This window comes from Pleurodeles waltl, chromosome 6 (assembly GCF_031143425.1).
Source record: "Pleurodeles waltl isolate 20211129_DDA chromosome 6, aPleWal1.hap1.20221129, whole genome shotgun sequence".
NCBI classification, from domain to species: domain Eukaryota; kingdom Metazoa; phylum Chordata; class Amphibia; order Caudata; family Salamandridae; genus Pleurodeles; species Pleurodeles waltl.
This window is the reverse complement of record NC_090445.1, coordinates 862,131,452-862,144,194: the sequence shown is the minus strand read 5'-3', so window position 1 is coordinate 862,144,194 and position 12,743 is coordinate 862,131,452. Positions and strand designations below refer to the sequence as shown.

At 47.7% G+C, this 12,743-nt stretch overlaps 1 protein-coding gene across 1 annotated transcript in view; it reads left to right on the top strand.

Moving 5' to 3' along the window:
• RRP12 (ribosomal RNA processing 12 homolog) overlaps positions 1-12,743 on the top strand; it is a 682,638-nt gene that overhangs the window by 312,528 nt on the left and 357,367 nt on the right. Inside the window, exon 19 of the mRNA XM_069239610.1 lies at positions 1,749-1,816. Within this exon, the coding sequence (XP_069095711.1) occupies positions 1,749-1,816 (68 nt within the window). The remainder of the gene's footprint in view (positions 1-1,748; positions 1,817-12,743) is intronic.

Sequence of the window (12,743 nt, the reverse complement as noted above, 5' to 3'; positions counted from 1 at the left end):
ATCATGAGGTGGTGCTTTGCATTTTTCACCGGTGCTGAAACCCTGGCTTGATCTTTTTGCCACATATTAACGTTTGGTGCCAACAATTTTGTACATTGATGTTTCTACTAGAGCATTGGTTAGAAGACCCATTTCATTTGGAATACGAGAGACTCTTGTAATGGTGGTTCCAGATTGGGCCAGGAGAGTGTAGTACCTGGAGTTCGTCAGAATGAGCATTTGCCCTTTGTAGATTGAGTGGCCATAGATGACTACTTTTGCTCCACCACCTAAGGTGGTAGATGTCCTCTTCGCTTCCAGACCTCCCTCCAGTAAATATAGGTTGGGCCCCCAGATGGGTTTGTATTCTGGTTTGGTACTCAGAACACTGACCCCTTACAGGTGAAGCTGTTAGATGTCCTTTTTGTTTTGTCCTTAGCCTAGCATCATGCAGTTGGCATTGTAAAAGGTTATTTGTTGGTCCCTTTAGCCTTTCTTTGTTTGTCAGACAAACAGTCTTTATTTAAAACCCCTGTTGTGGTGCAGTGGATTAATGGTGTGACATGCATTTTACCTTCTAAGTCATTTGTGATGTCACAGTGGGACCTTCATTTGGTTTTCATGTTCCTCTTGTGTACAATTTTGATGCTGCTTCTCCTGACCTTGAAGACTCTCTTCTTCATTGTGATTACTTGAGCTCATCACGTAAGTGAACTGCAGTCACAAACACTGCAACTGCCGTACCCCATATTTTTCTGGGACAAATTGGTGCTGACGATTTAAGTGACCTTACCGAAAGCTGTGACCCCCTTTCATATTAGTCAATAGTTCACTCTGACAGCATTCCTTGCTCCCCTGCACCCCTCAGAAGAGGGGGAGAGGCTCCATCGGTTGGACAGTAAAGGTTTTTAAATCCAAAATAGATCATACCAAGGACTATCAAGTGGACAATCAACTTTTTGTGGGTTTCTCTGGATAAAAGCTAAGGCTTTGTAGAAGAGGAACTTGTTGAGGTGCATAGTGCTCTGCATTAAGTTCTGCTATACACTGCCCAAGTAGCAGCCTCTGGAAGTTCTGTTGGCCCATTCCACCAGGGCCAAGGTAATTGGCATTTTGTTGTTGCAGGAAATACCTGTTCTTGACATCTGCAATATACAACATGGCTAATTTTTTTCATCTGTTCATGGAGCACTACTGCCTTAGCAGCCAGGTCAGATAGGAATGTTACTCCTCCTTGGGGAGGTCGTGCTTGGGTATCTGTTCTATGGTGAGGAACTGCAGTTAGAAGTATCCATAAGAGGCACATGCTACTTACCTGCACATTCATTATTGCCGTTCCCTTTTTCCTGTTCGGTGCATGGGGCCATTTTATAACTTCTAAAATGGTCACAGGCTTGCAATCAGCACACTTTTATCTACAATTGTCCATGATTGGAGGCCTAGAGCATTGACACGGACAAGAGAACAAACCAACATTAGTGGGCGCTGCTGGCGCTTATATGCAGCTCCACTCTTACTTCTGAGGAAAGTTAGCACATAGCTGCACCTTGCCACCTAGTGGCTCATTGTAACCCTGCTCCAAAACAATCCCTGGTTACAGTGTGGCATTTGGAGGATTTTTAAATGTGAGGAATTGCAGTTAGAGTATCCACCCGAAAAGGATTTATGTAGGCAAGCAGTTAGTTCTGCAGGTTATAACTTTACCCTTTCTGACTTTCTTTTACATCAGTTTAACGTGCTTTAAATGCGTCACTTTGTTTCATTTGTAGATGGTTGGAACGTTCCTGTCAAAAGCCAGTGAGAAACTAACTGATCCTGAGAGTTCAGAGTTCACCAGGTAAACGCAAACTTCTATGTGTGGTAAGCTTGCATAGCACTTGGGTAATAAGTCATGGAGAACGAGGAAAATTTATCTTCATTGATGCAATGTGATATACAGAGTTTATTATCCACTATACCTCCCCCACCCCAAATTTTGAGATCTATAAATGCATTGCCACTTTGAGGATGTTTACTTGAGATTATATTTTTTACTTTTGGTTGCACTAGTCCTATGTTAAGATTTGAGTAAGAATTTTCATGGGCATAGCCAAACTGACATTTTACCCGTTCATTTGGGAAGAGGGGCAACGTTTGTGGTTTATTGGATAATCATCCCTTGTGTAGAGTTGGTTCAAAAACACTGTCTAGCTCTTCCTTATTTTCTACAACTGGTTTCTACTCCCACCCTGTGGCAAAATTGCAAACACCAACCAGACAGTACAGAATACACAAAGTCCCTCCTGCTCCGCTGGCTCTTGTCTAGTCCATGTTCTATTCATTTGTCTTCTCACCTGTTAACTGACGTGTATTTCCTAAATCTAGGTTGTCAACTGAAAATTAGATTATGTTGACTTCAGTTCATGGTATGTGTATAAGATAGTTTGTGGAGTCCAATCTTTTTAACTACCTTTCTCTACTTCCCCTCTTTGAGAACTTCCTTTCTACCTTTACACAGACCAGTTATCAGACTTGAGAAGGTGGTTTCTCAATCCACCCATGATTGTATTTCTCTGATAATACTAGATGCTAGTTTATTGTTGGTGGTATGATGGATTCTTTTTTACTAGTGTGATGTGTTACCAGTTGTCTCAGAGCACTATATAGCCTCTATTTTAAAAGTATTTACAAAATATGGTTTCCATGGTTGCTTGCTGTAGAGTTGAAGAAACAACATTGCTTTCTTAAAATTTTCTTCCATGTGACAAATGTACACAGCCCTAATTTCAGGTCCATGCTTGATAACCATGCAAGCTGTTTATTCAACATAGTGCATTTGCAATTCTGTAGCCATTATGATGATTTGCCTATTTTCATGGGTATAACTTACAAAATGGCTAGTATTGCAGATATAATAAAATCACTTTCAGATTTTTTTCCACCCAGCAATTACTATATACAGATGTCCCCATTTGTCATTATTAAATGTGTTTGTTTATCCTCCTTTAAATTGATCTGTCCATCCTGTCCTCACTATTGTCCTGAGTTAAGTAGTCCCCAACAAGAATTTCCCTATGTTTTTAAAAACAAAAAATCCTGATCTTAACACTTTTTGCATTCACTCAAAGCACTTTACAGCCCTCAAACGTGGTGGGCCAAGCAAATTCGTGTTACCTTTCACCAATATATCATCTGTTGTTGCCAGAGGCTATAGTCACTTTTGATGAACCTCGGCCTTTTGAACAACAGTCTCAGATAGGGGATTTGGCATTGTAATAGTTTGTAGAGGCTTTAATGTTGACATCTTTGAGGATACCACAATATTCGTGGACACTGTTCTGTTTTAGTGAAGTGTGTAACTTTTGTTTGGGCCCAAGACAAAAACCGAGCCACAGAGCCAATAAGTATAAGAGGTTTGAAACATCTATGTTTTAACAGCTTTTATTGTATATATTTTCATTGCGATTTCTCAAAAGGATAATTTAGGAAGCTGGCTGTGATATAGTGTATCTAAATGAGGTACACTGTGCAGAGAGTCCAGGTATCCTTTATCAGTGAATAGGGGTTTGCGTTAACAATCCCAAGGTGCTCTTTTTGTGCTAGAGAGGTCGGGCAGCCTTAGGCAGAGGGAAGTGTTAGGCATTTGTTGCACTCACAAAGTCAATAAAAGAGACAAACAATCAAATAAGGAAACCCGTCACCAATTTAGAAAAATAACACAAATGTTTATATTATTTTAGACAGCAAAATCTACAAGATCAGATAAGTACTTTGCGAGCTAGCGATTTTTCAAAGTATGGAAAATACAGCTGTCAAATACTAGGCATGATCCTCGAACATGGTAATGTTATCCTATGGGGAGAACATACACTGCATAGGGTCACTTGCAACCTACTTACAGGAACGTTCTTCTGGACTCAAGGTAAGTAGTGCGGGTTGCCAAAGCGCTTCCAGTGGTGGTAGGCTCAAATGATACACACGGACAACAGTGGGGAAAAGTACCTGTGGACAAGGGGCAGCAAGTAGGGGCTGGGGGACCAGTCCGGAAGAACCCAGAAGGGGGGCTTGGCTGGTGGACCATAGAGACACTGTTGATTCTCATGAGCTTGGACTGGGGGGCTCAGGTGCAGCGCTGTTTTGTTCGACAGGATCCGTGAGGTAGAATCTCTCACGGTTCTTGGTGTAGCTGCAGGAGAGGGGAAAGAACTACAGAAAGATGTCTTCTGGCAAGGAGATGGCCTCTCTCGAGGTCCCTTGATGTGCAAGTTGGTTTTGGCTGTGGTGTTCCGGATGAACACAAACCATCCTTGGTTCTTGCAGCTGGCAGTGGTACTCTGGGTATTGATGCAGGGAGGCTCTGGGCACGCTCAGTGTCTCAAAGTGTACATGGGTTGTTAGAGCTGCACTTCTGGACACTCAGGATCCTCTTCCTGGCGAGAGGCTCCCTCGATGGACCCGATCAGAAAAAATGGAGAACGAGACAGTCACAGTTGGTGCCTGCAGGGAAGTGGCTCCCCCACTCCAAGGGTGATGCTGGCTAGATGGTGAAGTGCTGCAGGCCTCTGAGGCTTTTGGAGGATGCACAGCTGCAGGACGAGTCAGGTTTTTGCAATTGTCGTGACAGGAGAAGGTAAGCAGGGTTTGGCGCCAAAGTCCACAGCTAATCCACAGTTCTTGCATGAGTTGGGTCTTCTTTGTCGTTGCTCTTGTAGTCCGACAGATCTAAGTTCCTGGTGTCCGGGGCCACCTAAATACTGAATATATGAGCGGGAGTAAGTATTTTCCTGACCCAGAGTTTCTAGTGCCACCAAAAACAAGATGGTGGACCCTTCTTTTGTGGAGCACATCAGCCAGCCCAGCCTAGAGGTGTGACTATCCTGGAGGTACAACACTCCCAATGCATAGCTAATTTACTGCTTGTTCTGGTGCCAAATGGGCCTCAGGGTAGGTGCAGGGTAGGGGGTGGCATTCCCCAGTTCTGGGGGAAGCCAGGGTCGTATATCAAAGAGCAGCAGAGGCATTGAAGTCTCCAGCCCATAAATGCTGATTTGCAAGCCATCCTGGTGGAGGTGATAACACCTATGTAAAGAAATGGCTCCCTGTTGCAGTTACCCCCCACTTTTTGCCTGATACTGATGCTGACTTGACTGAGAAGTGTGCTGGGACCCTGCTAACCAGGCCCCAGCACCAGTGTTCTTCACCTAAAATGTACCATTGTCTCCACAATTGGCACAACCCTGGCACCCAGGTAAGTCCCTTGTAACTGGTACCCCTGGTACCAAGGGCCCTGATGCCAGGGAAGGTCTCTAAGGGCTACAGCATGTCTTATGCCACCCTAGGGACCCCTCACTCAGCACAGACACACTGCTTGCCAGCTTGTGTGTGCTGGTGGGGAGAAACTAAGCCAACCTCCCACTGCCTGTGGCATAGGTAAGTCACCCCTCTAGTAGGCCTTACAGCCCTAAGGCAGGGTGCACTATACCACAGGTGAGGGCATATGTGCATGAGCACTATGCCCCTACAGTGTCTAAGCAAAACCTTAGACATTGTAAGTGCAGGGTAGCCATAAGAGTATATGGTCTGGGAGTCTGTCAAAAACGAACTCCACAGCTCCATAATGGCTACACTGAATACTGGGAAGTTTAGTATCAAACTTCTCAGAATAATAAACCCTCACTGATGCCAGTGTTGGATTTATTAAAAAATGCACACAGAGAGCATCTTAGAGATGCCCCCTGTATTTTACCCAATTGTTCAGTACAGGACTGACTGGTCTGTGCCAGCCTGCTGCTGAGAGACGAGTTTCTGACCTCATGCGGTGAGAGCCTTTGTGCCCTCTGAGGACAGAAACAAAGCCTGCTCTGGGTGGAGGTGCTTCACACCTCCACCCTGCAGGAACTGTAACACCTAGCAGTGAGCTTCAAAGGCTCAAGCTTCGTGTTACAATGCCCCAGGGCACTCCAGCTAGTGGAGATGTCCGCCCCCTGGACACAGCCCCCACTTTTGGCGGCAAGTCCAGGAGAGATAATGAGAAAAACAAGGAGGAGTCACTGGCCAGTCAGGACAGCCCCTAAGGTGTCCTGAGCTGAGGTGACTCTGACTTTTAGAAATCCTCCATCTTGTAGATGGAGGATTCCCCCAAAAGGGATAGGAATGTGACACCCTCCCCTTGGGAGGAGGCACAAAGAGGGTGTACCCACCCTCAGGGCTAGTAGCCATTGGCTACTAACCCCCCAGACCTAAACACGCCCTTAAATTTAGTATTTAAGGGCTTCCCTGAACCTAAGAATTTAGATTCCTGAAACTACAAGAAGAAGAGGACTGCTGAGTTGAAAAACCCCTGCAGAAGAAGAACAGAAGACACCAACTGCTTTGGCCCCAGTCTTACCGGCCTGTCTCCTGCCTTCCAAAGAAACCTGCTCCAGCGATGCTTCCCAAAGGACCAGCGACCTCTGAATCCTCTGAGGACTGCCCTGCTTCAAGAAAGACAAGAAACTCCCGAGGACAGCAGCACTGCTCCAAAAGAACTGCAACTTTGTATCAAAGGAGCAGATTTAAAGACCCCTGCAACTCCCCGCAAGAAGCGTGAGACTTGCAACACTGCACCCGGCGACCCCGACTCGACTGGTGGAGAACCAACACCTCAGGGAGGACCCTCCGGCGACTCCGAGTCCGTGAGTAACCAAAGTTGTCCCCCCTGAACCCCCACAGCGACGCCTGCAGAGGGAATCCCGAGGCTCCCCCTGACCGCGACTGCCTGAACCTAAAGTCCCGACGGCTGGAAAAGACCCTGCACCCGCAGCCCCCAGCACCTGAAGGAACGGAACTTCTGTGCAGGAGTGACCCCCAGGAGGCCCTCTCCCCTGCCCAGGTGGTGGCTGCCCCGAGGAGCCCCCCCTTGCCTGCCTGCACTGCTGAAGAGACCCCTTGGTCTCCCATTGAAACCTACAGAGAACCCGACGCTTGTTTGCACACTGCACCCGGCCGCCCCGCGCTGCTGAGGGTGTACTTTTTGTGTGGACTTGTGTCCCCCCCCCCCGGTGCCCTACAAAACCCCCCTGGTCTGCCCTCCGAAGACGCGGGTACTTACCTGCTGGCAGACCGGAACCGGGGCACCCCCTTCTCTCCATTGAAGCCTATGTGTTTTGGGCACCTCTTTGACATCTGCACCTGACCGGCCCTGAGCTGCTGGTGTGGTAACTTTGGGGTTGCTCTGAACCCCCAACGGTGGGCTACCTTGGACCCAAACCTGAGACTTGTAAGTGATTTACTTACCTGCTAAAACTAACAATAACTTACCTCCCCCAGGAACTGTGAAAATTGCACTGTGTCCACTTTTAAAACAGCTATTTGTGTTTTATGTGAAAAGTATATATGCTACTGTAATTATTCAAAGTTCCAAAAGTACTTACCTGCAATACCTTTCAAATGAGATATTACATGTAGAATTTGAACCTGTGGTTCTTAAAATAAACTAAGAAAAGATATTTTTCTATAACAAAACCTATTGGCTGGATTTGTCTCTGAGTGTGTGTTCCTCATTTATTGCCTGTGTGTATGTACAACAAATGCTTAACACTACTCCTTGGATAAGCCTACTGCTCGACCACACTACCACAAAATAGAGCATTAGTATTATCTCTTTTTGCCACTATCTTACCTCTAAGGGGATCCCTTGGACTCTGTGCATGCTATTCCTTACTTTGAAGTAGCACATACAGAGCCAACTTCCTACAACCTACCTCTGGAGTAGGCATTGTTTATGGCCTTCGAGAGCGCTGCCTCTCACCTTCAGGGATGTCAAACTTGTCTGTGGTGGCAGGCTGGTCGATACTAGTCGGCCAGCACACTTGAGGTCTAGTAGGTTTCAGAGGGTACCTGTAGGAAGTTGGCTCTGTATGTGCTATTTCAAAGTAAGGAATAGCATGCACAGAGTCCAAGGGTTCCCCTTAGAGGTAAAATAGTGGTAAAAATAGATAATACTAATGCTCTATTTTGTGGTAGTGTGGTCGAGCAGTAGGCTTATCCAAGGAGTAGTGTTAAGCATTTGTTGTACATACACATAGACAATAAATGAGGTACACACACTCAGAGACAAATCCAGCCAATAGGTTTTTATATAGAAAAATATCTTTTCTTAGTTTATTTTAAGAACCACAGGTTCAAATTCTACATGTAACATCTCATTCGAAAGGTATTGCAGGTAAGTACTTTAGGAACTTCAAATCATCAAAATTGCATGTATACTTTTCAAGTTATTCACAAATAGCTGTTTTAAAAGTGGACACTTAGTGCAATTTTCACAGTTCCTAGGGGAGGTAAGTATTTGTTAGGTTAACCAGGTAAGTAAGACACTTACAGGGCTTAGTTCTTGGTCCAAGGTAGCCCACCGTTGGGGGTTCAGAGCAACCCCAAAGTCACCACACCAGCAGCTCAGGGCCGGTCAGGTGCAGAGTTCAAAGTGGTGCCCAAAACACATAGGCTAGAATGGAGAGAAGGGGGTGCCCCGGTTCCGGTCTGCTTGCAGGTAAGTACCCGCGTCTTCGGAGGGCAGACCAGGGGGGTTTTGCAGGGCATCGGGGGGGACACAAGTCCACACAGAAATTTCACCCTCAGCGGCGCGGGGGCGGCCGGGTGCAGTGTAGAAACAAGCGTCGGGTTCGCAATGTTAGTCTATGAGAGATCTCGGGATCTCTTCAGCGCTGCAGGCAGGCAAGGGGGGGATTCCTCGGGGAAACCTCCACTTGGGCGAGGGAGAGGGACTCCTGGGGGTCACTCCTCCAGTGAAAGTCCGGCCCTTCAGGTCCTGGGGGCTGCGGGTGCAGGGTCTCTCCCAGGCGTCGGGACTTTAGGTTCAAAGAGTCGCGGTCAGGGGAAGCCTCGGGATTCCCTCTGCAGGCGGCGCTGTGGGGGCTCAGGGGGGACAGGTTTTGGTACTCACAGTATCAGAGTAGTCCTGGGGTCCCTCCTGAGGTGTCGGATCTCCACCAGCCGAGTCGGGGTCGCCGGGTGCAGTGTTGCAAGTCTCACGCTTCTTGCGGGGAGCTTGCAGGGTTCTTTAAAGTTGCTGGAAACAAAGTTGCAGCTTTTCTTGGAGCAGGTCCGCTGTCCTCGGGAGTTTCTTGTCTTTTCGAAGCAGGGGCAGTCCTCAGAGGATGTCGAGGTCGCTGGTCCCTTTGGAAGGCGTCGCTGGAGCAGGATCTTTGGAAGGCAGGAGACAGGCCGGTGAGTTTCTGGAGCCAAGGCAGTTGTCGTCTTCTGGTCTTCCGCTGCAGGGGTTTTCAGCTGGGCAGTCCTTCTTCTTGTAGTTGCAGGAATCTAATTTTCTAGGGTTCAGGGTAGCCCTTAAATACTAAATTTAAGGGCGTGTTTAGGTCTGGGGGGTTAGTAGCCAATGGCTACTAGCCCTGAGGGTGGGTACACCCTCTTTGTGCCTCCTCCCAAGGGGAGGGGGTCACATCCCTAATCCTATTGGGGGAATCCTCCATCTGCAAGATGGAGGATTTCTAAAAGTTAGAGTCACCTCAGCTCAGGACACCTTAGGGGCTGTCCTGACTGGCCAGTGACTCCTCCTTGTTATTCTCATTATTTTCTCCGGCCTTGCCGCCAAAAGTGGGGCCTGGCCGGAGGGGGCGGGCAACTCCACTAGCTGGAGTGTCCTGCTGGGTTGGCACAAAGGAGGTGAGCCTTTGAGGCTCACCGCCAGGTGTGACAATTCCTGCCTGGGAGAGGTGTTAGCATCTCCACCCAGTGCAGGCTTTGTTACTGGCCTCAGAGTGACAAAGGCACTCTCCCCATGGGGCCAGCAACATGTCTCGGTTTGTGGCAGGCTGCTAAAACTAGTCAGCCTACACAGATAGTCGGTTAAGTTTCAGGGGGCACCTCTAAGGTGCCCTCTGTGGTGTATTTTACAATAAAATGTACACTGGCATCAGTGTGCATTTATTGTGCTGAGAAGTTTGATACCAAACTTCCCAGTTTTCAGTGTAGCCATTATGGTGCTGTGGAGTTCGTGTTTGACAGACTCCCAGACCATATACTCTTATGGCTACCCTGCACTTACAATGTCTAAGGTTTTGTTTAGACACTGTAGGGGTACCATGCTCATGCACTGGTACCCTCACCTATGGTATAGTGCACCCTGCCTTAGGGCTGTAAGGCCTGCTAGAGGGGTGTCTTACCTATACTGCATAGGCAGTGAGAGGCTGGCATGGCACCCTGAGGGGAGTGCCATGTCGACTTACTCGTTTTGTCCTCACTAGCACACACAAGCTGGCAAGCAGGGTGTCTGTGCTGAGTGAGGGGTCTCCAGGGAGGCATAAGACATGCTGCAGCCCTTAGAGACCTTCCTTGGCATCAGGGCCCTTGGTACTAGAAGTACCAGTTACAAGGGACTTATCTGGATGCCAGGGTCTGCCAATTGTGGATACAAAAGTACAGGTTAGGGAAAGAACACTGGTGCTGGGGCCTGGTTAGCAGGCCTCAGCACACTTTCAATTGTAAACATAGCATCAGCAAAGGCAAAAAGTCAGGGGGCAACCATGCCAAGGAGGCATTTCCTTACACAACCCCCCCCCAAACGAAAGAGGATGAGACTAACCTTTCCCAAGAGAGTCTTCATTTTCTAAGTGGAAGAACCTGGAAAGGCCATCTGCATTGGCATGGGCAGTCCCAGGTCTGTGTTCCACTATAAAGTCCATTCCCTGTAGGGAGATGGACCACCTCAACAGTTTAGGATTTTCACCTTTCATTTGCATCAGCCATTTGAGAGGTCTGTGGTCAGTTTGAACTAGGAAGTGAGTCCCAAAGAGGTATGGTCTCAGCTTCTTCAGGGACCAAACCACAGCAAAGGCCTCCCTCTCAATGGCACTCCAACGCTGCTCCCTGGGGAGTAACCTCCTGCTAATGAAAGCAACAGGCTGGTCAAGGCCATCATCATTTGTTTGGGACAAAACTGCCCCTATCCCATGTTCAGAGGCATCAGTCTGCACAATGAACTGCTTAGAATAATCTGGAGCTTTTAGAACTGGTGCTGAGCACATTGCCTGTTTCAGGGTGTCAAAGGCCTGTTGGCATTCCACAGTCCAGTTTACTTTCTTGGGCATTTTCTTGGAGGTGAGTTCAGTGAGGGCTGTCACAATGGATCCATATCCCTTCACAAACCTCCTGTAATACCCAGTCAAGCCAAGGAATGCCCTGACTTGAGTCTGGGTTTTTGGAGCTACCCAGTCCAGAATAGTCTGGATCTTGGGTTGGAGTGGCTGAACTTGGCCTCCACCTACAAGGTGTCCCAAGTAAACCACAGTTCCCTGCCCTATCTGGCATTTGGATGCCTTGATAGAGAGGCCTGCAGATTGCAGAGCCTTCAAAACCTTCCTCAGGTGGACCAGGTGATCCTGCCAGGTGGAGCTAAAGACAGCAATATCATCAAGATAAGCTGTGCTAAAGGACTCCAAGCCAGCAAGGACTTGATTCACCAACCTTTGGAAGGTGGCAGGGGCATTCTTTAAACCAAAGGGCATAACAGTAAACTGATAATGCCCATCAGGTGTGGAGAATGCTGTCTTTTCTTTTGCTCCAGGTGCCATTTTTATTTGCCAGTACCCTGCTGTCAAGTCAAAGGTACTTAGAAATTTGGCAGCACCTAATTTATCAATGAGCTCATCAGCTCTTGGAATTGGATGGGCATCTGTCTTGGTGACAGAATTGAGCCCTCTGTAGTCCACACAAAACCTCATCTCTTTCTTTCCATCTTTGGTGTGAGGTTTGGGGACTAAGACCACTGGGCTAGCCCAGGGGCTGTCAGAGCGCTCAATTACTCCCAATTCCAGCATCTTGTGGACTTCCACCTTGATGCTTTCCTTAACATGGTCCGACTGTCTAAAGATTTTGTTCTTGACAGGCATGCTGTCTCCTGTGTCCACATCATGGGTACACAGGTGTGTCTGACCAGGGGTTAAGGAGAAGAGTTCAGGAAACTGTTGTAGGACTCTCCTACAATCAGCTTGCTGTTGGCCAGAGAGGGTGTCTGAGTAGATCACTCCATCTACTGTCCCATCTTTTGGGTCTGATGACAGAAGATCAGGGAGAGGTTCACTCTCTGCTTCCTGATCCTCATCTGTTACCATCAACAGATTCACATCAGCCCTGTCATGGAAGAGCTTAAGGCGGTTCACATGGATCACCCTCTTGGGGCTCCTGCTTGTGCCCAGGTCCACCAAGTAGGTGACCTGACTCTTCCTCTCTAGTACTGGGTAAGGGCCACTCCATTTGTCCTGGAGTGCCCTGGGAGCCACAGGCTCCAGAACCCAGACTTTCTGCCCTGGTTGGAACTCAACCAGTGCAGCCTTTTGGTCATACCAAAACTTCTGGAGCTGTTGGCTGGCCTCAAGGTTTTTGGTTGCCTTTTCCATGTACTCTGCCATTCTAGAGCGAAGGCCAAGTACATAGTCCACTATGTCCTGTTTAGGCTCATGGAGAGGTCTCTCCCAGCCTTCTTTAACAAGGGCAAGTGGTCCCCTTACAGGATGACCAAACAGAAGTTCAAAGGGTGAGAATCCTACTCCCTTCTGTGGCACCTCTCTGTAGGCGAAAAGCAGACATGGTAAGAGGACATCCCATCTCCTTTTGAGCTTTTCTGGGAGCCCCATGATCATGCCTTTTAATGTCTTGTTGAATCTCTCAACCAAGCCATTAGTTTGTGGATGGTATGGTGTAGTGAATTTATAAGTCACTCCACACTCATTCCACATGTGCTTTAGGTATGCTGACATGAAGTTGGTACC